At 47.9% G+C, this 22,996-nt stretch overlaps 1 protein-coding gene across 9 annotated transcripts in view; it reads right to left on the bottom strand.

Annotated features, from left to right (window-relative positions):
* Positions 1–22,996, bottom strand: part of SRGAP3 (SLIT-ROBO Rho GTPase activating protein 3) — a 269,948-nt gene that overhangs the window by 119,121 nt on the left and 127,831 nt on the right. For all 9 annotated transcript variants that reach the window (XR_009213058.1, XM_032149572.2, XM_032149571.2 and 6 more), the window contains exon 3: positions 4,106–4,268. Coding sequence is in view for 8 of the 9 variants with exons in the window: in XM_032149572.2 (XP_032005463.1) it covers positions 4,106–4,268 (163 nt within the window). In the remaining variant the exon portion in view is untranslated. The remainder of the gene's footprint in view (positions 1–4,105; positions 4,269–22,996) is intronic.

A 22,996-nucleotide genomic window follows, 5' to 3' on the forward strand; every position in this document is an offset into this window, starting at 1 on the left:
GTTTTAGAAGGGTAAATATGAAGAAACACAAAAGCAGAAGTCAAAGGCTGGATTAAAAAACAATTGGTACAAAAATACCTGGGACTTTTTGCTGACTGAGAGTTCACTGTGTCAATCATGTGGTAAAACAATCATCAAAGAGGTAAACACCTTCATGGGTCTTATTATGAGAAATAAAGTGTCTGGACAGCCCTGCTCTGCCCGGAGCTGCTCAGACCTTCCTAGAGTATTCCGACTGGTTCTGAATAGTAACTTCTGTAGGTCAGAGAAGACCTGAAGTATGACCCAGGGAGGGCGACTGATATGGGGACAGAAACACAAAGCCAAATTCCAGGAGGACGATGGAAGGAACTTGGGACATCTGCCCACAGGCAGGAAGGACCAGTGGATGGTCATCATTTCTGCCTTCAAGCAACTGACAGGTTTCCATGTGGGTTTGATCTGTTTGGCCCTCTAGGGATGATCAGGACCTGTGAGTGAAAACACTACAAGATTCCATTTCGGCATTCAGGAGAATTTTCTATTGATCACGGATGTCCCCACATGGAATGAGCTATCGTGAGAGGTAAGGAGCATTCTTTATTGAGGGACATCTAGCAGAGGCGTACAGCTGCTGTAGGGGATGATAAAAGGGCTGGAAAAGAGAGTCCAGTGGCCATCTCCTGTTTTATTTCTCCCTTCTTCTTGTAAAGGCACCCCTACTTTTCCTGGGGAACCACCCCTCACCCATTCTCAGTCCCATGGGTCAGGTGGAACTGAGTGTGCATCTGGCTTCAGGGATGGGTATGTTTCCCGGCCTGGTGAGGCAGAGCCCTGCAGCGCCCCGCAGCGCCCCAGCCACAGATGCAGCCCCCGGTGTGCTCACGTGACCCGTGCTGGACCAATCACAGACCAAAAAATCCCATTCTGGGAAATGGGACTTGAAGCAGAGAGGATGTAAGCCTGGAGATGCCAGGGGCCCTCTGGTTATCACATGGCCAGCGAATGGGGCTGACTACAAAAGAGCCCCTAGCCTCCCCCCCAAAAAAGGGAAACAGAGAAAACTGGAGCAGAATTGCAGAAAGAGTTGCAGAAAGACAGAGTTCTAGTAACATTCTTTGTTCCCCTGAAGCCCACCCATGCCGGAAGCCAGGCTTATAACTAGTAAGGTCCCTTTTTCTCTTAAAGCGGGGCAAGCTGCATTTCTGCTGTCTGCCACCACAAGAGTCCTGATCACTAAAGATGGCCTCTTGGATCTCATTCAGTTTAATTTTGCTATGGCTGATCCACATCTCACACTTAAAGCAAGCGCCACGTGCATGGGCTTCTGGAATTTGAAGTGCTGCCTCTAGTCATAAGAACAGACTTCACTGCAAAAGGGGAAATGGAGAATCACGAAAAGGTAAGCTATTAAGTCAAACCACCTCCCGCATCAGTCAGAAGCTGGCAGGCAGGGCAGCTGCCCAGGCCCAGGCCGGAAGATAGGCACAGGACAGACACCTGGCCTACAAGCCGCTCCCATCTCCCGCAGCCTCACTGCCAGACTGTGGCTTGGTAGAGCCCTAGGACCCCAGCTCAGACATGGGGAGTGGTTTCTATTCTTAGGGATCACTGGCAAGCTACCATTTAACAAGCACCTACTGGAAACCAGGCCTGGGCTGGACACTTGGCTCACCTCTACATATTAAAGCGGCCCTCTGTGAAGTTGGCATTATTACCAGCTCCATTTCCCAGATGACAAAACTGAGACTCAGAGAGACTTGCCCAGGGTGCAGTGATAGGCAGTTCTGAGACAAACTCCAAAAGCCCAGCCACTCTGCCTCCTGCTAGTAATGACAAGAGGCCCAAAGCAACCAAGTCTGGGTTCTCCTTGCAGCCTCCCAACGCTTTACTTCCTCACCTGTAAAATGAGGTGAGTGAAAATCCTCAGTCTGACCAGACAGCAGCCTCCACAGTTGCTTTGAGGTCTGCGGGAACTATTATTATGTAAAGAGTGCCGGCCTCCGTTCCGAAATTAGGTATAACTGATGCAACACAAAGGGGCCGTGCTGTGCAAAGTCAGCCAGCCAGGCTCAGTCCGCGCCTCTCTCCAAAGCCCCTGTGGGCTGGGTTGTTTCCTTTGTTCCACAGGCACAGGCCTGGTAACAAGGCAGCCAGGAGCTCAGCTGTAGACATTTTTTTCATTATTTTCCACCCTGTTAACCTCCATCACAAGTCAGGCTGCTGTCAGCCTAAATGAGAACTGAAAAGATTTATCTCACTTGTCCCAGGGCTCAGCTCAGGAAAAAGACCCTTCATTTCCTAAAGGCCTCGATGACCCTTTCTCTGTGAGTCACTCCCACCAAGGAAAAAAGATGTGACAGCAGCAGCAGGCAGGGGCTGGGAATGGGACCAACAGTCCAAACTTGCAGACGTCTGGATCACTTCAGTTTGGCTTTGCAAAGCACTGTGTAATTTTTTTCTTTGCACTGTATTTACCTTCCTAATTATGTTTGCTTATGCAATATGAAACTTAGCCCACATTTCATAAACACGACCCCAGAAGGAGACCAGAAGCATATTGTGTGGCAGGAGAAAATTAGCCTGCGATTACAATTTTGCTATAGAAGTAATCCTCAAAGTGGACAATCCAAACACAGACCACGGAGAGATGATTATATTTTCAATCAACTTGTCCCCTTCTTTGTGCTTCTAGCAATCTCAGATCACCAAACCCCTGAAACTGGCACCTGGCAAGAAGAGAGGAGCTAGATTCTTTTGGTAATAATAGTCTCTTAAATTCGCATAATAATAGTCAGCTTTCATGAGCACTTACTAAGTGCCAGGTGATGCTCTCCACGCTGTACACAGGAACAACAAGCCTGTTAATCCTTCCATCTGCCCATGGGTATTTATCTCCATCCCCATTTCACAAATGAGGAAACTGAGGCACAGAGCATTGAAGTAACAAGCCCAAAGATACACAGCTAATAAATGATGGAACCAGGATTATGAACCCAAGAATTTAAGAATTCTGGACCCAGAGGCCACATCCCAAACCACTTTGCAATAATGCCACTCTCCCCGCACACCATTTGTTTAACCCTCACCCTCCTGGGAAGTAGCTGATCTTAACCCTGCAGGATAGACAAAGAGGATGAGTTTCACAGAGGCTAAATAACTTACTCATTTTACAGACAAGGAAACTGAAATTCACAAAAGTGAGTTTAGTTCTACAAACATTTGCACAGCACCTTGTACATGCCAGGAACTGTGCAAGGAACGTGGGATACAGAGACCTCAGTGCTCCTTCCGCACTCAGCTTCTGGATGTTTATATGGGTAAAACCTTTCTGAAGGCAATAAGGTACATTGTCAAAAGCATTAAAAATGAGCATACTTTCGACTCTAAAATTCCCACGGCAGAAACTGATCCTAAGAAAGTAACAGCGAATGTGACAAAGAAGCTCACGGCAGTGTTATTTATAAGAGTAAAATAACAGAAATAAACTAAGTGCTCAACAATAAGAGATTAAATAAATTAGAGTACATCTCTATAATGAAATACTATGTAATCATTCAAAATGTTATAGAAATATACTTATTGATGTGGGAAAATGTAATAGAGTGTTATGTAATTTGTTAAGTGACATAAGCGGGTAGTAAAATCATATATGCATTATGATCTGATTTGGAAAAAATGCATATGTACACTAGAAAATATACAAATTTAAGCATTCTCAGAAAACGTATTTGTGTTTGTATACATACAGAAATTCCTAGGATATCAAAGTGATTATCTCCAAACAATGCCATTTCAGGTGGTTTTAATTTTTGTGTGTGTGCTCATCTCCATTTTTTAAAATTTTCTACAATGAACATGTACTACTTACCTAGCCATGCAAAGGTTTTTATTTTTGTGGCAGTGGTTGCTAAAGTGGCTAAGACCACACACTCTTTAAAAGGCACATCCAGGGTTCAAATGGGCTGGGGTCCCAAGTCCAGCCCTCAGCCACTTGCATCCTTCAATGCACCTGTCCCTCCTGGTCCCTTGTCTCCAAACCACATCCCCCCCTGGCTGGTATAGTGTTACCATGGGCCAGCTTGGGGCAAAGACCTGGGACACGTAGAGCAGCCCACTTGCCTACCTTTTTGAAGAGTCTGATGACATCCTCACTGATCTGGGAGAGGCGGACGATGACATTGTTCATGAAGATGTCATTGAGGGTGGCATGGTCTCGGCTCTCCCGCCGGGTCTGATGCAGAACCAGATACCAACAGTTCACAGGCGAGAGGAGGTACTGGTCCTTCCTGTGGAAACCAAGAAAGCTCAGGTTGGCTACATTGGAACTGTCATCCAACAGTGGCTTATGCTGTCACCCACTTCAGCTCTTTTAACCTCCACGGTGCCCCTTCAAGGTCAGTCTTGTTGTTACACCTTATACAGCTGGGGAAACAGGCTACAACAGCTGAATGGATCCTCCAAGGTCACAGACCAGCACTGGGGCCAGAACCCAGGTCTTTGACGCCTATACGGTTCTACTCTCCCACTGAATGTGGTGCTTGCTCCAGGTACCTCTACCTTCTGGGAAAAAGCTACCTCCCCTGGGGCTAAGAAATACTAAACCGATTGTGTTTTAAATATTATACTTGTATGATTTCTGGAACTATGCAATAGAAAGAACAAAAAGTAGATACTTCCACTCCCCCATTCTGCCTTCCTCAACCCCTGTAATTTTCCTGGGCTCTTAACTTCTTTGTTCTTCCCCATGGATTGGCTTCTGTCTCTTGGCCTCTTAGAAACACACGCCTTTGCCCCTCCATGCAGCTGTTGGGAAAGGGGCTAGGAGGGTTCAGATTCTCTGTTCAGGGTGAAGGGTTAAGGAAAATGCAAGTACCTACAAGACAAATAACCCTTTGTCCTGCAATGACTGATAGGTTATTAGCACTCTCTAGCTGGGTGTGATGCTAAAGCAGGGGTTGTCAAAGTGTGCTCCCAGACCAGCAGCAAGAGCATGACCTGGGGACTGGTTAGAAATGCAGACTCTCCAGTCCCACTCCAGACCTGCTGAGTCACACACTCTGGGAGTGGGCCCGCAATCTGGGCTTTAACAAGCCCTCCAGGGGATTTGGATACTCACTCAAGTCTGAGAACCACAGATCCTTATACTATTGTTTCCCAAAGCTCAGGATGCTAATGAGACCAGAGAAAACCTGTCTCTTGGCTCTGCAGATGTTCCTCAACTTACTATGGGGCTACATCCCAATAAACCCATCACAAGTTGAAGATATCCTAAGTTGAAAATGCATTTAGTAAGCCCAAACTATGGAACATCACAGTTTAGCCTACCCTACCTTAAACGTGCTCAGAACACATTAGCCTACAGATGGGCAAAATCATTGCACACAAAGCCTATTTTCTAATAAACTGTTGAATATCTTATGTAATTAGTTGAATGCTATCCTGAAAATGAAAAACAGAACGGTTTTATGTGTACTTGAAATATGGTTTATACTGAACGTGTATCACTTTCACAACATTATAAATTCTCAAAATTAGAAGTCAACCCATGGTTAAATTAAGAACCATCTGTATTTGCCAAAGACCCCTCTGTGAGCCTCAGGAAAGAGTGGATACACCCTGTTATCCAGGAAGGAAGAGAAAGGTCAATTCAAAAGCAAAAGCAAACCAATAACCCTTTCCTGCCACGCAGGGCACCTACGCTAAAGCTCTTGTCCTCTGACCCAGATTATCTCCCTGACTCCTTTCCAGTGTAGAGAGAGATGTTGGAAAGGCAGGATGTGAGGGGAGAGGCCCTTCCACCACCTGAGGTGGCAGCTCCAGGGTTCCCCCAGGCCTGCCTTGTCCCACTCCTGTCCTGAGTGTGGACCACCTCCAGGAGCTGGCTAAGGTTCTGTTCTCAGAAAACACAGCCTTCCACTATTAGCGTTTTTTGAGGAAGGCAATTGATATAGTTTGGTTGTGTCCCCATCCAAATCTCAACTTGAATTGTATCTCCCAGAATTCCCACATGTTGTGGGAATGGTCTTGGGGGCCAGTCTTTCCCGTGCTATTCTCGTAACAGTGAATACGTTTCATGAGATCTGATGGGTTTATCAGGGGTTTCTGCTTTTGCTTCCTCCTCATTTTCTCTTGCCACCACCATATAAGAAGTGCCTTTCACCTCCCACCATGATTCTGAGGCTTCCCCAGCCATGTGGGACTGTGAGTCTAATTAAACTTTTCTTCCCACTCTTGGGTATGTCTTTATCAGCAGTGTGAAAATGGACTAATACAGCAATTCTGCTGACTCCCACTATGACCACATCCACCTCCCCAAAGCCAAGCAGAAGGACCTCTGAACTGCTGTCCCCACCCCACCCCCACCACCCCACCTCTCCCTATCTCCTGGGGCTTGGGAAGGTAGGTGGGGCAGAGCTACCTTGATGTCAAGGAATTTTTCTTTTTCTCACCAAATGTGCTAAAAATCTATCTAAGCAGCAGAAATTTGAGAGAAGAAAATTAGATTTAGATAAAGGATGGGAACTATCTAAGGACAAGGGAGGATGATGAAGCATTTACAACACTGCTGTGAAACAAACAGATTTCTCCTTGGCTTATAGCCTAGAGAAAAAGCCAGGACACTACAATTAGACCCCAACTAGAATCCCTCAGCATCTACTGTGTCAGGTCTTGGGTGGGTTCTGGGCACCCAAAGGTGGCCGTGATGCACACTCTGCCTTGGAGGGGCTCACTGCTGAGTGGCTGCATCAGAAAAAAAGAATTAGAGAGGAAGGTGGTTCCAGTCTATAACAGAGACATACACAGAGCATCACTTCTGCTGGAGAAGCTGCAGAAGGCATCGTTCTCCTGTAGTGCGTTCTGGGTACCAGGCACGTGGCCTCTTCTATTCCCACTGGGGCCTTGACGCTTTTCCCTCTGCCTGGAATACCACAGTCCCTGCTCTTCTTATGAATGCCTGTTTCTATTACTGTAGGTTCAGCTTATATGATACCTCCCTAGAGAACACTCCCTTGACCACATGCTAAGGCAGTGGTTCTCAGTGTGGCCTCTGAACCAGCAGCAGCAGCATCACTTAGGAACTTAAAAATACAAGTTCTCAGGGCAGCCCCAGACCACGTGTACTCAGAAGCCCTAGGGCTGGGCACAGAATCTGTGTTTTAACAAGCCCTCAAGGTGATTTGGATGCATACTCAAGTTAGAGAACTTCTACCTTAAGGAGTTTCCATCCCTCCCCCTCACCCTACTGTGAGCTCTTTGAGAGCAGGGATCATTTCTATTGTCATCACATCCAGCACCCAGCAACGTGCCTGCCATGTAGCAGATGCTATGGAAGAGAGACCCATGAAAAAAGGTTGCATTTGTGCTGGGTCTTGAAGGATGGGTAGGAGTTTTCCAAATGGTCAGACATCAGAGAGAGGATGGAATTGTGGGTAGAAGGAACAGTGGGTACAAATATAGTGAAGTAGCTCAGAAGAGCTGGAATTCTGAGTGTGTTCATGGAGGACTGTAGGACATGAGACTGGGGATACAGACTAAAGACCCAATTGTGGGGGACACTGCCAGGCTAAGGGGGTGGGACCCCTTATCTTCTAGACCACATAGTTCTCAACCTGTTCTGTACACTAGAATCACCTGGGGAGCTTTTAAAAAAACACCAAGACCCAGGCCCCATTCAAGAGAAAATCAGAATCTCTGGGGGTAGCGCGTGGTACTCATATTTTTATACTCTCTAGAGGATTCTAATGTGCAGCCACAGTTAAGAATGCCTGCTTTAGGCCGGGTGCAGTGGCTCATGCCTGAGTCCCAAGGCTTTGGGAAGCTAAGGTAGGAGGATCACTTGAGTCCAGGAGTTCAAGACCAGCCTGGGCAACATAGCAAGACTCCATCTCTACAAAAAATTTAAAAATTAGCCAGGCATAGTGGCACACACCCATAGTCCTAGTTACTTGGGAGACTGAGGTGGGAGGATCATTGGAGCCCGGGAGGTGGAAGCTGCAGTGAGCTATGATCATGCCACTGCACTCCAGCCTGAGTAATAGGCAAGACCCAGTTTCTAAAATAAATAAGAATGTCTGCTATGGGCAGTGGGGAGTCATGGAAGTTATTTCAGCAGAGGTAGGATATAACCAACATGTGTTTTGGCATGATCATGGAAGGCAGATTGGAGGATGAAGAGATGGATGGGTAGGTGGGTGGGTGGATGAGCAGGGATATGGGGCTTTTGGTAAGAGGACCAGGCAGGAGGTAATCTTGGTTCAAAAGAGAGATGGTGAGGCCTGGGTGTGGCCTTGTGGCCAGAGAAGGATGGACTTGAGAGATTTCTCAATAGGAGAGCAGATCCTCTTGGAAACTTCCTGGAAACAGCGGAGAGAGGAGGAAGAAGCAGACGGTGATTCTGAGGCTGAGATCTTAGGCGACTGGGTAGATGCTGATGACATGAACTGAGATAAGAACTGCAAGGGGAGCAGTAGGTTTGGACAGAAAATGCATTGCTTATCTCATTTTCACTGTTCCTAGGTGGTGATGGAAATGGAAAGATTAAAGGAGAGATGAGATAATTGAGCTGTTACTTAAATTACTTCAGGGGCTTAGCTGAACCTGGGAGGCAAGAAGTGAACAGCACCAGGGAATTAAATGTGCAAAATTATGGAAGCCACAGCCAGAAGGTGAGTTTCGGAGGGAAGGAAAAAGACAAGTGATCTGGAACTGATGGGGAACTGCTGGGACAGTTTGGGGACCATTAACTAGGTCATCTAGCCAGAGAGATGAGATGAGAGGAAGGGCAGAGAGGACAGCGCTATCCTTATCAGAAGCTGCAAGCCAGGAGGCAGTGAGGTGTAAGACAGAATTGCAGGAGGCAGAGTGAGCCAAGGCAAGGAGAAGGATGTTACCGGAAAGCAGCCGAAGACTCAAGCTGAAGTGAGCAGTTGCTGCGAAGATTCCTTCCAGCCCTCGTTCACTCCTTGCGTTTGTGTGTCTGTGCTGGGCAGGACTAGGTGCTGCGAGTGCAGGAGCAACCAAGGCTGCAAGACCCTGCCCCGCAAGTCTTCCGCTTGAGTAAGGAGATTCACAAGGAACAGAAAGTGATGAGGCAGCCTCATTAATGCAGTCATGGGAAGGAGGCTATGGAACAGAGGGGAGCCTCCTTCCCCAGATCTGGTGGTGAGGTGGTCATGGATGGCTTCCTGTAGGAAACGCTTTCTAGACTGAGAACTAAAGGCTGGACTGGAGTTTCACAGGGAGGAGCCTTCAAAAGGGAGAAATGTGATGAGCAAGGGCCCAGGGAGGAGCAGGAGAAGGAGAAGCAGGTAGGGAGGGGGCCCAAGCATGGTGTTCTGGGGTAGGAGAGTGAGGACAGCAGGTGAACATGGAGACTGAGGTGGGGCCACTTGGAAAAGGGCCTTTAACTCTCATTAGAGTTTGAGCTCCGTCCTGAGGTCAGCAGGCAGCCCTTGAAGGGTTTTTAGAGGAGGGGAGTGGAAGGGTAGAACCGCAACTTTCAAACTCTCACTCTGGCTGCTGCGCAGAGGCAGGGGGCTGGGAAAGAAACTGAGGGATTCAAGAAAGGCTTAGGTAGGAAGTTGACTGGACGAGGAGATTGACGAGATGGAGTTGGGGCTGGAAGTTGGGAGAGAGCAAAAGATGTCCAGGATGACTCCCCAGTTTTTGGTTTGGGCACCTAGGAGAGTAGAAGGAGCCTCTGTGGAGATGAAGAGGAGCAGGTCAAGGGTGGGGCAGGAGGGAGGACAATGAATTCGAGTTGAACAGGACGAGTCTTAAAGGCTGTGGGGCATCCAGAGGGAGCTATCTGCGCTGGAGAGACAAACATGGAAGCCACCAGCAAGGAGTTGGATGCTATTTAAAACCACAGAACAACAAGGAAGGCTTTACAAATGCCGTGGCCACATAGCAGAAGAGGTCAATCCCCGGGAAGCCTGGCAAGGCTGTGGCCGGAGGGCTGGGGCAGGGCCAAGCCGCGGCGGCGCCTCCCCTCCTGCTTCCCTGAAAGAGGGCAAGATAGGACAATGTGCAGCCCGGCCTTCTCTGAGATGCTGTCCTAGGCCTGCCGTCCGATCAGCGGCCCATTCTCTACGCCCATCCCAGCATGGGAAACTGCTGGTTCTGCACCCCCACCTTCTCCCAGCCCTGGCTCCCTCCTGTGGGGCAGGTCATTTGTAGTCTAAAAGGCTAGGGTGAACTGTCCACAGCCAGGGTCAAGAGCTGCTCTGTAGAAAGCTAGCATGTGTGGCCTTGGCCACAATGGTACTAGGCAGGCTCTCGCCATGTCTGAAAGAAGAAAGAAGGCCCGCAGGTGGGACTCAGCACAGCAGTAGAGAACAGAAAGCCACCTGACGTGGGCATGGGTGTTCACCGGTGTCTGCCTTGCTAGCTGTGGACTCTGGGCAGGCCACCTATCCCCTGTAGCCTGGCCGCTCACACCATGGAGTCACTCTGGGCTTAAATGCCAGAAGAGAGCTCTGCAGTCATTCTTCAGCAGTTCATGCATTCCATACATTTTTGTTGAATATTTTGTATAGATCAGACCCCAGGGACACAATCTTGAGCCCAACAGACACAGTTCCTGCCTTCATGGAGCAGACAGTCTGGTGAAGAGACAGACACCCACCACGAGCCCACGAATGTGGGTAGAGTTAGAAGTGCAGAATGTGCTGGAACAGAGGGGAGCCTGTGCCATGAGTGCCTGTAATAAGGGGGCTGGCCTGATTTTTGGGTCACTAAAGTATCCCCAAGGAAGGGGTCATTAAGCTGGGCTCCAAAGGAAGAGTTGGAGGGCGCTAGTGAAAGGGGCTGGGCAGGTGGGCTGGTGGGAGAAGGCTCCAGGCAGCGGGAACAGAATGGGCAAAGGCGCCTCAGAGTGGAGAGCTTGGTGCATTTAAGGAACTAAGTAAAGAACAGCCTGGCTGGAGTGGGAGGCAAGGCAGAGGAGGAAGAGGGTGCAGAGTGAGGCTGGAGGGGCCTGCAGGGTCTCACGCACTCCATCCTGTCCCCATCTGGCTCACACTGGGACTGCAGGAGGGAGGAAGCACGAAGGCCGCGGACCGCAGAGTCAGACACCAGGCTGCAGAAAACTTGAGCCTCTGCCTTCCCTGTTCCCGGGGTTGTTTGCCCCTTTTGAAAGTGGAACCCCTTTGACCTGAGATCCAGCTCTCTGTGCCAGCAGCCACTTTTGTCTTCTGCAGCCTCATTTTTGGAAGACGTCAGAATGAATGAGGGCCAGTGCTCTCGGCCAAGGCACTCAGAGCGACCCTTCTTCTTCTCCAATCTTTCATGCAAGCGTCGACCCAGCAAGCAGAAGCTGCTGAACTAAGAAATCACGTTAGAAATTTTGCATATGTATGTATATATTTTCTTTTTTTATGGCCAGAAAATAGCAATGAACATTTCTGGTGAGTCACAGCTTTCTTTCTTTGGCTAGGGGATCTGGATATGAGGTTCCAGGAGACTGCAGCTAGCGGAGCCAGGCCTTGCCAAGCCAGTGAGTTGGGAAAATGAAATTAGCAGTGAGCCAGTTTCTCCAGCTTCTCGGCTGAGGGCCGGAAAATTCCGCTTAGCAAACAAAACCCATTTCCAAGCTTGCAGAGTCCCATGTTCCAGATGAATCCAAAGCCGCTGCCCTGGGACCAGGGTCCCTCTGGGAGGAAGGCAAGCTCCTGCTTAGGCTTCCTGCCCTGTTCCAGGACCTTCTCAGGCCTCACACTGGGCTTGCCTCTGAGAAATGCTACCTCAATCAGTTCTGTGGCCAGAAAGGTGCATTTAACCTCCTGCTACCTAAGCTGCCCCAAGCAGGATTCGGGATCCATTGCACTTGCTTGTAGCATGAATCATTAATTAAGCCAATAGTAAGTGTGTGCCTGTTCTGTGCCAGGCAATGGTAAGCAAAATGAGCCACACTTCCCGCTTCGTGGAGCTTACAATCTAGTGGGGGTCTCAGATAACAATCAGATAATCACAAAAATCAATAGAAAATGGCAGCGGGAAGAAGGGCTCTGAAGGAGAAATGCATGGAGCCTGGAGAGTCTTTAACAGGGGGCTGCCCCCTCCGGGGGAAGGCGGAGGGGAGGGAGCATCAGGGGACCCTGGGGTCCTTCTCATCACTGAGACCTGAGCTGAGCTATTTCTCCTCCTGGATGCCTCCCTGGCCACCCACACACCCTATGTCACACTAAGTCATTGTCATTACAGCACTCCACACCTGATGTTTGTCGTGTTCTTTTCCTTTCTGCTTCTGGTCTTTGTCCCCTCTCTAGCTTATGTCTGTCCTACTCACCAGTGTTTCTCTGGTGCCCAGGCCAACCTGGGCACACAGGCACTCTCAGAAAATATTTGTGAGTAGGTGAAAAGTGCCCCCTGAGCTCAGACTAGAAGGATGGGTAGGTTTTAACACAGCACGGCGATAAAGAAGAGCATTCCCAGAAATAAGCGTGAAGCCCTCACGGGCACAGACATCATCTAGAACTGACAGAAAGTGAGTGTGGCCAGAGGGCAGAGAGGGACTGGATGAGGGTCAGACAAGACTGAACATGTAGCACAGCCAGGGCCCTGAAGGACAAGACGTGCATGGGGCTGCGTACTAGTTTTCTAGGTGCTGTCACACAGGACCATAGAGTGGCTCAGACAACAGGTATGTGTTGTCTCATAGTCCTGGAGGCTGGAAGTCTGAGATCAAGGTGTCGGCAGGGTTGGTTCCTTCCAAGGGCTGTGAAGGAGGATCTGTCCCAGGCCTCTCTCCTGGTTCCTGGTGGGTTGCTGGAGATCTTTGGTGTCCTTAGTGTAGATACAGCACCCCAATCTCTGCCTTCACCTTTCCAAGGCATTCTCCCTGTGTGTTGGTCTCTGTGCCCAAAGTTCCTTTTTTTGTAAAGATACACACCAGTCATGTCGGATTAGGGCTCTTCCCAATGACCTCATTTTTATCTGATTACTTCTAATAAAGACCCTGTTTCCAAATAAGGTCACATTTTGAGGTACTGGAGTTTAGGACGTCAGCATAGGAATTTTGAGGGGAGACAGTTCCACCCTGATACGGTTTGGCTGTGTCCCCACCCAAATCTCATCTTGAATTGTAGTACAATCCCCACATGTCATGGGTGGGACCAAGTGGAGATAATTGAATAATAGGGGGCGGTTTCCCCCATGCTGTTCTCATGATAGCGAATGAGTTCTCACAAGATCTGATGGTTTTGGCCGGGCACAGTGGCTCACACTTGTAATTTGTAATCCCAGCACTTTGGGAGGCCGAGGCGGGCAGATCACGAGGTCAGGAGATCGAGACCACGGTGAAACCCCGTCTCTACTAAAAATACAAAAAATTAGCCGGGCGTGGTGGCAGGCGCCTGTAGTCCCAGCTACTTGGAGAGGCTGAGGCAGGAGAATGGCGTGAACCCGGGAGGCGGAGCTTGCAGTGAGCCGAGACTGCGCCACTGCACTCCAGCCTGGGCGACAGAGCAAGACTCCGTCTCAAAAAAAAAAAAAAAAAAAAGATCTGATGGTTTTATAAGGGGGTTCCCCCTTCACTGAGCACTCTTTCTTTCCCCTGCTGCCATGTGAAGAGGTGCTTCCCATCATGATTGTAAGTTTCCAGAGGCCTCCCCAGCCATGCGAAACTGTGAGTCCATTAAACCCCTTTTCTTTATAAATTACTTTATAAATATTTACTTTATTATCCCCCACCCACCAGGAGTCCCCCGAGGAGTGTGAGGCTGCCACGCTGGGAGCCAGAGAGCATAGTTCAGGGCCTGGCTCTGGCACTATTTGGCAGCCCTGAGACAGAGTCATCCTGAAGGGGACTAATTCCATCCATTGAGTCCCCTGGCCAAAGCAGGCTTTGCTTATCAGTTGGGGTGCTATCGAGTCAAGAGGCTGGGGTTCAAATGCCAATTCTGTCCCTCACTAACAAAGTGAACTTGGAAAGTTATTACAGTTAAACCTTCTCTTTCCTTATCTGTGAAACGAAGTGATGACTACCTCATAGTGGTGCCTGGAGGACAAAATGACACAACCCATGCAATTCTCTTGGTGTCAAACCCTGCACATAATAGTAATTTTTATTGTCATTACCATTATTACCACTAGCACCTCAATAAGTTGTTGGGAAGATCTAAGGACTGATGTACATAGACAAACAGGCTATGATAAGTGTTCTAAAACTATTGGTTTTTCTCCTCCATTACTACTTTCTCCTTCTGCAGACTCTTATGTGAACTTCAATGCTCAGCGCAAATGTCCCTGTGACTCCCCCTTCATTGCAGGGCAGAATGACTCACGGGCTCACTGCTTCCTCTGGGATCCCATTCCTCACACTGCAGCATGAGGGTAGACGTTGGTGTCTGGTGTCCAGTAGCACCTCTGAGCTCCCCTTTGACTTTCTGGATGGATTCTTGGTAACAGAGCAAAAAATTCTGCCTCACTAGGCAATGCCTGGTCAACCTCATCTCTTTCCTTGCAAGCCCCTTTGCCTTGGTTTATCTGCCCACAGAATGGGTGGCACCGTGTGGCATGTGCAGCACTAGGCAGAGGAAAAAACCCCGATCCATGGCTTCCTGATTATTTGGTGCCTGTGCTGTGCAGGTCGTTTAATCTTCTAAGCACCCTACACATCCACATCACCGTGAACCAAGTGCTCTGCTGGATGTCTGATAGGCATCATCTCATTGCACCTTCATGGGAAATGTGGTCTGCGAAGAAGGCGCTATCTTTATCTTTCTAGGTGAAGACACTGAGTTTTCAAGAAATTAAGTCATTTGCCAGATGGACAAGGCTAGCACAGGTAAGTGGCAGACTGGCATTCCAATCTGGGTTTACTTGACTCCAAAATGCAAAACTGGGTCAATTCTTTCACGGGTCAGCTGTGGGTCTGAAGTTAGGGCTCACCCTGCCTTGCCTTCAGGTCCCTTTCCTATCAGTTGGGGACGACAACACCTTCCTTGACTCCTTCAACTCTCACCAGGGTTCTTGGGAGGATTTAAGCAGCTAAGGGCTGAGGAAGGAGTTTGCAAAGTGTAAGGTGCTATATAGTCTTTGAAGGTTGTTATTATTATCCTATTTGCCTAATAGAATAGCGTCAAAACTAAACCCGTACATATTACTGTTTGTGAAAATCTAATTTGTACATCTGTTTTTCATTTTTAGTATAAAAATTAAATGATAGAAATGTATATATGTATAACAATATGCATAAAGAAAGCACGTCCTAGTTAATGCTTTGGTAGTTGCTGATTAGTCTCTGAGGATTCCAGGGAATTTGGTGTGGGACCTGGGAAAGAGCCAGATGGAAAAATTGGAACGAGATAAAGGAGCTACAGCCACTGCAAAATCCACTCTTCAGGCTGAGCCTCCTATGTTAAAATCCCTTCCCCTGATTTAAAAAAAAAAAAAAAAATTGTGGAGGATAAAGAAGGTAAAGATGAAAGACGCTCACTTTGCAGGAGGAACTGGAATGGGACTTAGAGTGATTCGATGCTGGCTTCAGGATTTTTGCCATTCCTGCACACTACCACACTTAATATCTCCCTGTTGATGTCTTTTTTTAACTTAAATTTATTTACAAAGAACTTCCCTAGTTTCAGCTTTGAAAAAAAACAGGATCGTTTGTTATAAATAGAAGGTAACCAAAAAAGTAAATTCAACAAAAACCAAACAGTATATTAAATCTTGAGGTCTGTTCTCTATTTGCTAAAAAGGAGATTGGAGGACATTAACAACACACTAGTACCAAACTGAGACTTTCTCCTCCAGGCTACCAGAAACCTTGAAAGAGAATTGAAAAGATAATTCAATATTTATGGTTCCTGTGTTATCAAGAATCCCCTTTCATTTTGATCATCCATATTACAGAAGTGACGCCCTTAAAATACCCGGCCTTTGTGTGTATACCTCTGTGCATTGGGAACTCACTACCTCTCCAGGCAGCCCTTTCACTGGTGGACAGCTGTGGCTACTGGAATGTCCTTAAGGTTGAATTGAAGTTTGCTTCTCTGAAAATGCTATCCTCAGACACCATTTCTCTCCTTCCGCAGCCACACAAAATAAGTCTATTTGTTAAATATATTTAAAGAAAGCATTTGGTAGTATCTTGGTTAATTCAGCCATTCATTGAAAAAACTTTGATAAAGCATCAATTATATATCAGAGAGAGGGAGACTAGAAATGGTCCCTTGCCTTCAGGCAGCCGGCAGACCGAAGTGAGAGAACCAGATATAGGAACTGGATCACTCCTTGATAATCTGATGCAAGCCCCACACAACTCACATGGGAGGTGAGAGAAGCAGCTGACTGTAGACTTGGGATCAAACAACAGCAGGGGCTTCACCAAGAAGGCAAGCCCTAAGCTGGCCTCTGTGTAGGAGTTGACCAGGAGGATAATGGCAAACCCCTGATGCTCATCCAAGGAGGATATGGTTGACATGGATGGGTAATTCTCAAGAAGCTCAAAGCCAGCCCAGAAAGATGAGGGAACAAAGTCAGCAGCTAGATGCAGTTTTGCATTTTGGAGTCAGGTAAACAAACACTGGAATCCTAGCTCTGCCACTTACCTGTGCTAGCTACGTCCCTCTAGGAAAATCACTTAATTTCTTGAAAACTCAGTATCTTCACCTAGAAAGAAAAAGATAGCCCCTTCTTCGCAGACCACATTTCCCATGAAGGTGCAATGAGATGATGCCTATCAGACATCCAGTACAGCACTTGATCCATGGTGATGTGGATGTGTGGGGTGCTTGGAAGAGCAAACAACCTGCAAGCACAGGCACCAAACAATCAGGAAAGATCCGGCTGGCACACGGTGCTGAGAGAACAGCAGGTCTGGAAAGTATGACCCTGGAAAGCCATTACTAGCTTGATACCAATTGCATTAATAGTAATAGCTGTGAATGGAGACACAAGCCCTACTGGAGGGCTTTCTCCATCTCCATCTCATTCTAAGCAAACATTTTAATTCTGACTCCTTTTCACATTTATATGCTCAATTTATATGCTACAAAAGTGATTCTCTGTTTAGGAATAGCCTGGAAGGCTAAGTCTAAATTATAGCATCTCTTTAGAGAAATGCTACATCTGTGAAAAAAATCCTGTGATGCTTTATCCCCACTAAGAAGTGTTTTCTTGGAAATGAAGTTAGTTGTTCACAGGAATCCTCTCTCCCAACTGCTCTGTGAAGCTGAAAGATGCTCCAAACCTCCTTTGCACAGGATATCTGCATAGAATATTATTCCGTAACTAGCCAAGTGCCTCCCAGCACTTCCCAAATTCTGGCTTTTCCCAAATGTTTAAATCATATTTAAATAGAACTCCCTGCTGCTTTTTTTCACAGCAGTTAAACTAGCAGCAACCAGCACTTAACCCTCTGCATGGAGCATTTTTATCAGGTACAGCTCCTGGAAGGTGAGGGGTATCAAAAACTGAGAAAGCTAGAATAGAAGGGGACTCTGTCACCCCAAACACAGGGCACTACTTGCATGGAGTGTCACTACTACCGAGGGTAACCCCAGCATTTGTCTAGAACAGAGATTTTCAAATTAGGTCTCAAGAAGTGCTAGTTTGTGAAATACTAATAAATACCATGGGGAGAGCCAGGTACGGTGGTTCTGCCTATAATCGCAGTGTTTTGGGTGGCTAAGGCAAGAGGATTGCTTGAGTCCAGAAGTTTAAATCCAGCCTGGACAACACAGCAAGATCCCTGCCTCTACAAAAAAAAAATTAATTTTTTTTTTAAATTTCAGATGTGGTGGCATGTACCTGTAGTCCCAGTTACTTGAGAGGCTGAGGCAGGAGGATCACTTGAGCCCAGGAGTTTGAGACTGCAATGAGCTGTGATTGCACCACTACATTCCAGCTTGGGCGACAGGGCGAGACTCTGTCTCAAAAATAAGTAAATAGGTAAATAAATAAATAAATAGGGAGAGGGAATTCTGTGGTCGAATAGCTTTCAGAAAGAAGTCAACAGGCTTAATTATTACAAAAATCAGTCTTTCATATCCTCCTTCTCCTCCTCCTCTTCCTCTCTCTCTCTCCCATTCAAACATCTCAAAGTATTGGTGTTTTAGAGGACATTTTCCTGGAGGAAGAAAAAGTCTTGTTCCCAGGAAATGTCTGTGTTTGTGGAGCCGCCAGATTCATTTGGACAAGACCATCCACCTACCCCGAGAGGCAGGTTTGGGGGCCCCATATGTGCTGCCCGCTACACCAGAGTCCTGCTCAGGAAAGGCTCAGCTCCAGGCCTTCCAAAGGAAAAGCCAAGCTCAGGTTAGGCCTAGCTTGGAAAGGGCAGTGGATTATGGATTTGATGCTGGTGAAGAGGAGGGAAGGCCAGCACAGCCCAAAAGTGAGTTGAAAACCATTTATTACCCAGAAAAACATCAGACTGGCTCTTCAAAGTGAATTGCCAACAGATTCCCCCAGGGGGCTTGTTAAATGCAGATTGCCAGGCCCCACCCCCAGAAGTTCTGATCCAGCACGTCTCAGGAAAGACCCCAGATCTTGCATTTCTAGCAGGTCCCCATGTGATGCCAATGCTGCTGGTCCCATTCCCCAAACAGGGAGACTATGGCACAGTCCACACTCTGTCCTTTCAGCAATATAGGACCCGTGACAGGCACATGAGCAAGTGACACTTCACCCAGATGGCCTCACTGAGCTCCTAAGGCAGCCAGAAGACAAACATGCCCCCTTTCCCTGTCCTCCCTATGCAAATCTAATTACCACCTGACTTTCATTCATTAGTTCATTAATCAAAGACATTCAGTAACAACCAGGTGCCAGCCCTGTGAGAGGTGCTAGGGACCCCGGGTCAAGAGTCACCCTCTCTGCCATCTCGGAGTTTGCAGCCCAGTGGTTGTCCAAAGGACAGACAAGTAAACAGATGATAACAATATAGGGCTGTAGCTCTTGCCTCACCCTCTTCCCCAAGTCCTTCCCATCTCAAGGCAGAAACAGGAGACATCCTTGTTTCCTCTTTTCCTCCATTCCTCTCTGAGAGGTTTCCTGGCATCTGATGGCTTCTTTCATCTGCTCTGTTCCCACCCAGGCCATCACTACCCCTTCCTGGAGAGCTATACCCGCACGCCCATGAGTGGGCTCCTCGGCTCCACCCTCCAACCCAGGTGGTCTTTTAAACATATGAATCACATCATGCAACTCCCTTCTTCCCACTCCCACACTCACCAGTTCCAGCTACTTGGCTTCCGTCCCCCTCCACTGCCACACGCTGCTCCTTCTCATCTCTCAGGCCTCAGCTTAAACCACGCTTCCTCCAGACACCTTCCTGATCATGGTCCTAACTTGGTGTGGGCTGCCAACCCTTTGACACTCCTCCAATGATAGGAGGGCTTTATTTCCCGTTTCCTGAAGCTGAGCTAGGGCTGAGACAGCTTTGGCAAATAGCATCTGGGTGGGGAGTGACACTATTCCAGCTCCAGGCCTAGCAGTTAAGAGGACTGCAGCTGCCGTCCTGCTCTCTGGAAGCCCCGAGCTACTGTCAGAAGTCTGATGCCCAGCTGAAGCAGGAGGCCCTGACACTACATGGAGAGGGAGACAGCCTAGCAGGGCGCAGCCTACTAGCCGTCCCCATGGAGGAACCAGGCATGCGAGTAAAGCTCTCTGGGACCGTTCAGACCAGGCCCTCTGCTAGCTGAATATCACTGAGCCATCAACGCCACATACAGCAGAAAAATCACCCAGCTGAGCCCTGTCCAAATCTTTGATCCACTAAATCACAAGGTACACTAACTTTGGGGGCATTGCAGTTATACAGGAGAGATAACCAGAATACTCCATAGTGTATTTATTTCCATCATAGCAATCATTGGATTATAGCTGGTCTTTCTTTTAGCTGCTTTTTAATGTTTTATTCTTCATGGTAAATTTCACCACAGCAGGAACCAAGTCTATCTTGTTCACCACTGTAAACCCAGGGTCTGGCACATGGTAGGTGCTCAATAAATATTGGTGGAATAAGCAAATAAGCACATCAGAATACGATGGGCACACAGAGGGAGGCACCAGGTGGGGATCAAGGAAGCTTTTCAACGGAAGTGACATCTCAGTGCTGCAGGCTGATAGCACGCAGGTGCAGGGCTCAAAGGGCACAGCCATGGGATTGGGGCCTCCTCAGCCATACCAACTACCAGGCCTCCCCAAGCCGTGTTCTTGTCTCTCAGTATCTGGCAGCAGAAATCGCACCTCATTTATCTTTGTGTCTTCAGCACTAAGCACAGTCCAGGAAAATATGAGGTCTTCAATGCACACATTTCAAACAAATGAAGTCCCACATGGCTTCTTGGAGAGAGAAGCCTGAGTTGGAAGTCAAGAACCCTGGGTTTTCATGCTAGACAGCTCATTGCGTCCTTGTTAAAATAAGCAGCTCAGCTTTTCTGTTGCTCAGTTTGCTTGACATAAAACCATTGATTCCCTCTCTACTTCCCTGGGTTGTCATCAGGTTTATAAGAGAGCAAGGATGTCAGAGTGCTTTAAAAGAGGTTTGTTAGAATTGGAATATGTGTTGTAGAAAAGAAATATGATGATATTTTTCTCTAAATGTTAACCTGTCCCAGGGAAACCTTCAGAGCCATCATGAGGGCCTTTCTTTGGATCACGTGTCACATGGAACTCAGCCCAGGTGAGTCTAGCCCTGAACACAGCACAGTGCGTGTTCCTGGGCAGCAGCACATTTTTCAATTGCCCAGGTAGGGAGGGAATGGCTGGGGCCTTAGGGAGACACGGCCCATGGAGCACAAGGAGGAGCAATAGACTCGGAGCCAAAAGACCTGAGTCCCCATCCCGGTTCTGCTCCTAATTTGCTGTAAAATCTTGGGCAAATCAGTTCCATCTCTGAGGCAAATCTCTCAGCCAAAGTGGACTGGATAGGCCAAGTCAATCCTCTCCCTTCCTTCCTTCCTGTCTTCTTCCCTCCTTCCTCCCTCCCACCCATGCACACGCACCCCAGCTCTGCCAAGCACCTGACCCACTGCAGTGGGAATAAAATGACAAGTCCTGGGCTCTGCCCTTAAGGCACTGAGGGGCTACTTGGCAAGTAGACAGACATTATTAAACCAAGAATCTTTACGACAGCGAGACAAGGCTTCTCGGAACAGCCCAGATGAAGGGAGCAGACAGCAGCACAGGCCCGGTGTGCTGGGCTCCAAGGAATAGGCAGCCCGAGACCAGTCAGTGCCCTGGGGTCAAAGGGTGAGTCCAGCCTGCCCCTAGAGACTCCACTTCCAGAAGTCTGCCATCACATTAGCATCGTGCAGAGGGCCCCCTCCAGCTGCACTGGCCTGGGCCGGCACCCTAATTAGAGTTTCATAGTGTGTCAGGCAGCCTGCATGGCCCGGCTGCCAGCTGGGGCTCCCGTTCCGTCTGGTGGCCTCAGTTAATGAACCCATGAGGGGCTGGCCGAGCTCATTATAGGTGATACAAGGGAATAGGGTGCCCCCCCCCATATCCGCAATCCCTGCCTTTCTCCTCTCCCTATGTGCACACTGAGAATGGGAAGAGAGCTGATTCCTAATCAAGGGGAAGGAGCGGACAGGAGAGACGCTCCAGCCCTACCACACGGCCCTGTCTGCAGCTAGGGAGAGCCCGAGACTTGGTGGCTTCAGTGGCCGTTCAGCCAGAGTTGTGGGGTTCTGAGCCTATGTCTGCTGTGCCTGTGGTTCCAGGGAGGGTCCAGATGCCATGGCTACTCTTAAGCTGCACCTAGGCCCTTTCTTATCCCAGGCCAAGGAGGCAGAACAAGAGATGAAGGTTCAATTCTGTCTCTTTCCAATTGTGGGTTCACGGACATGTTTGGACAAGCTGCTTTCTCAGAGCTTCACCATCCTTATCTTTACGATGGGGTAGTAATACCCACCTGGTACCAAAGTAAGTGCTCAGTTCGATACATTATCTTTGTTTTTATTCTTAAAAGACAAGGGAGAAATGATTCCAAAATGTGCGCAGTGGTTTTGAGTGGTGGGACTATGAATGATGTTTTTCTCTTTTCTGTACTTTCTAAATTGTATACAGTGAGCATTTTACCTTTGTTGTTTGAAAAAACACAATTTTTCTCCAAAAAATATATCCAAAAAAAATGAGATTATATGTGTGAAAGGCTCTAGAATGTGCCTGGGTGAATGTTATTAATAGAGGCTTCCTACTGCAGAAAAAGTTTGAACAGAAGAGACTGGGTGGTTGGGCACAGTGGCTCACGCCTTTAATACCAGCACTTTGGGAGGCCAAGGCGGGCGGATCATGAGGTCAGGAGATGGAGACCATCCTGGCTAACACGGTGAAACGCCGTCTCTACTAAAAATACAAAAAATTAGCTGGACATGGTGGCGGGCACCTGTAGTCCCAGCTACTTGGGAGGCTGAGGCAGGAGAATTGCTTGAACCCAGGAGGTGGAGCTTGCAGTAAGCTGAGATCGCACCACTGCATTCCAGCCTGGGTGGCAGAGCAAGACTCCATCTCAAAAAAAAAAAAAAAAGAACATCAGGTAGAAAAAGAAGCACGGTATTTGCAAACGTATAATGCACCAATTTCTTATCCCCAAATGCCAAGAGAAGGCACATAAGTGAGTGTTCAAATGCTATGGCACGGACTCAAGGAGGTGTTTAGGGGAGTTTAAAGGAAGAGAGCTCCCTGGCCAGAGTGGAATGCAAAAAATGTGGACAGGAAGGTGGACGCAACCCAAGTGTCCACCAACAGATGACCAAACAAACAAAATGTGGTCTGTCTGCACCATATTATTCAGCCTTAAAAAGGAAGAACATTCTGACACATGATACCACAGGGATGAACTTTGAGACATTATGCTAAGTGAAACTAGCCAGTCACAAAGAGACAAATATTGTATAATTGCACTTATATGACATATCTACAGCAGTCGAATTCATAAAGACATAAAGTAGAATGGTGGTTGCCAGCAGCTGGAAGGTGTGGCAGGGAATGGGGAGTTAGTGTTTAATGGGGATAGAATTTCAGTGGAGGAAGATGTAAAAAGCACTGGAGTTGGATGGTG

Source organism: Hylobates moloch, unplaced genomic scaffold (assembly GCF_009828535.3).
Source record: "Hylobates moloch isolate HMO894 unplaced genomic scaffold, HMol_V3 SCAFFOLD_4, whole genome shotgun sequence".
Classification (NCBI taxonomy): domain Eukaryota; kingdom Metazoa; phylum Chordata; class Mammalia; order Primates; family Hylobatidae; genus Hylobates; species Hylobates moloch.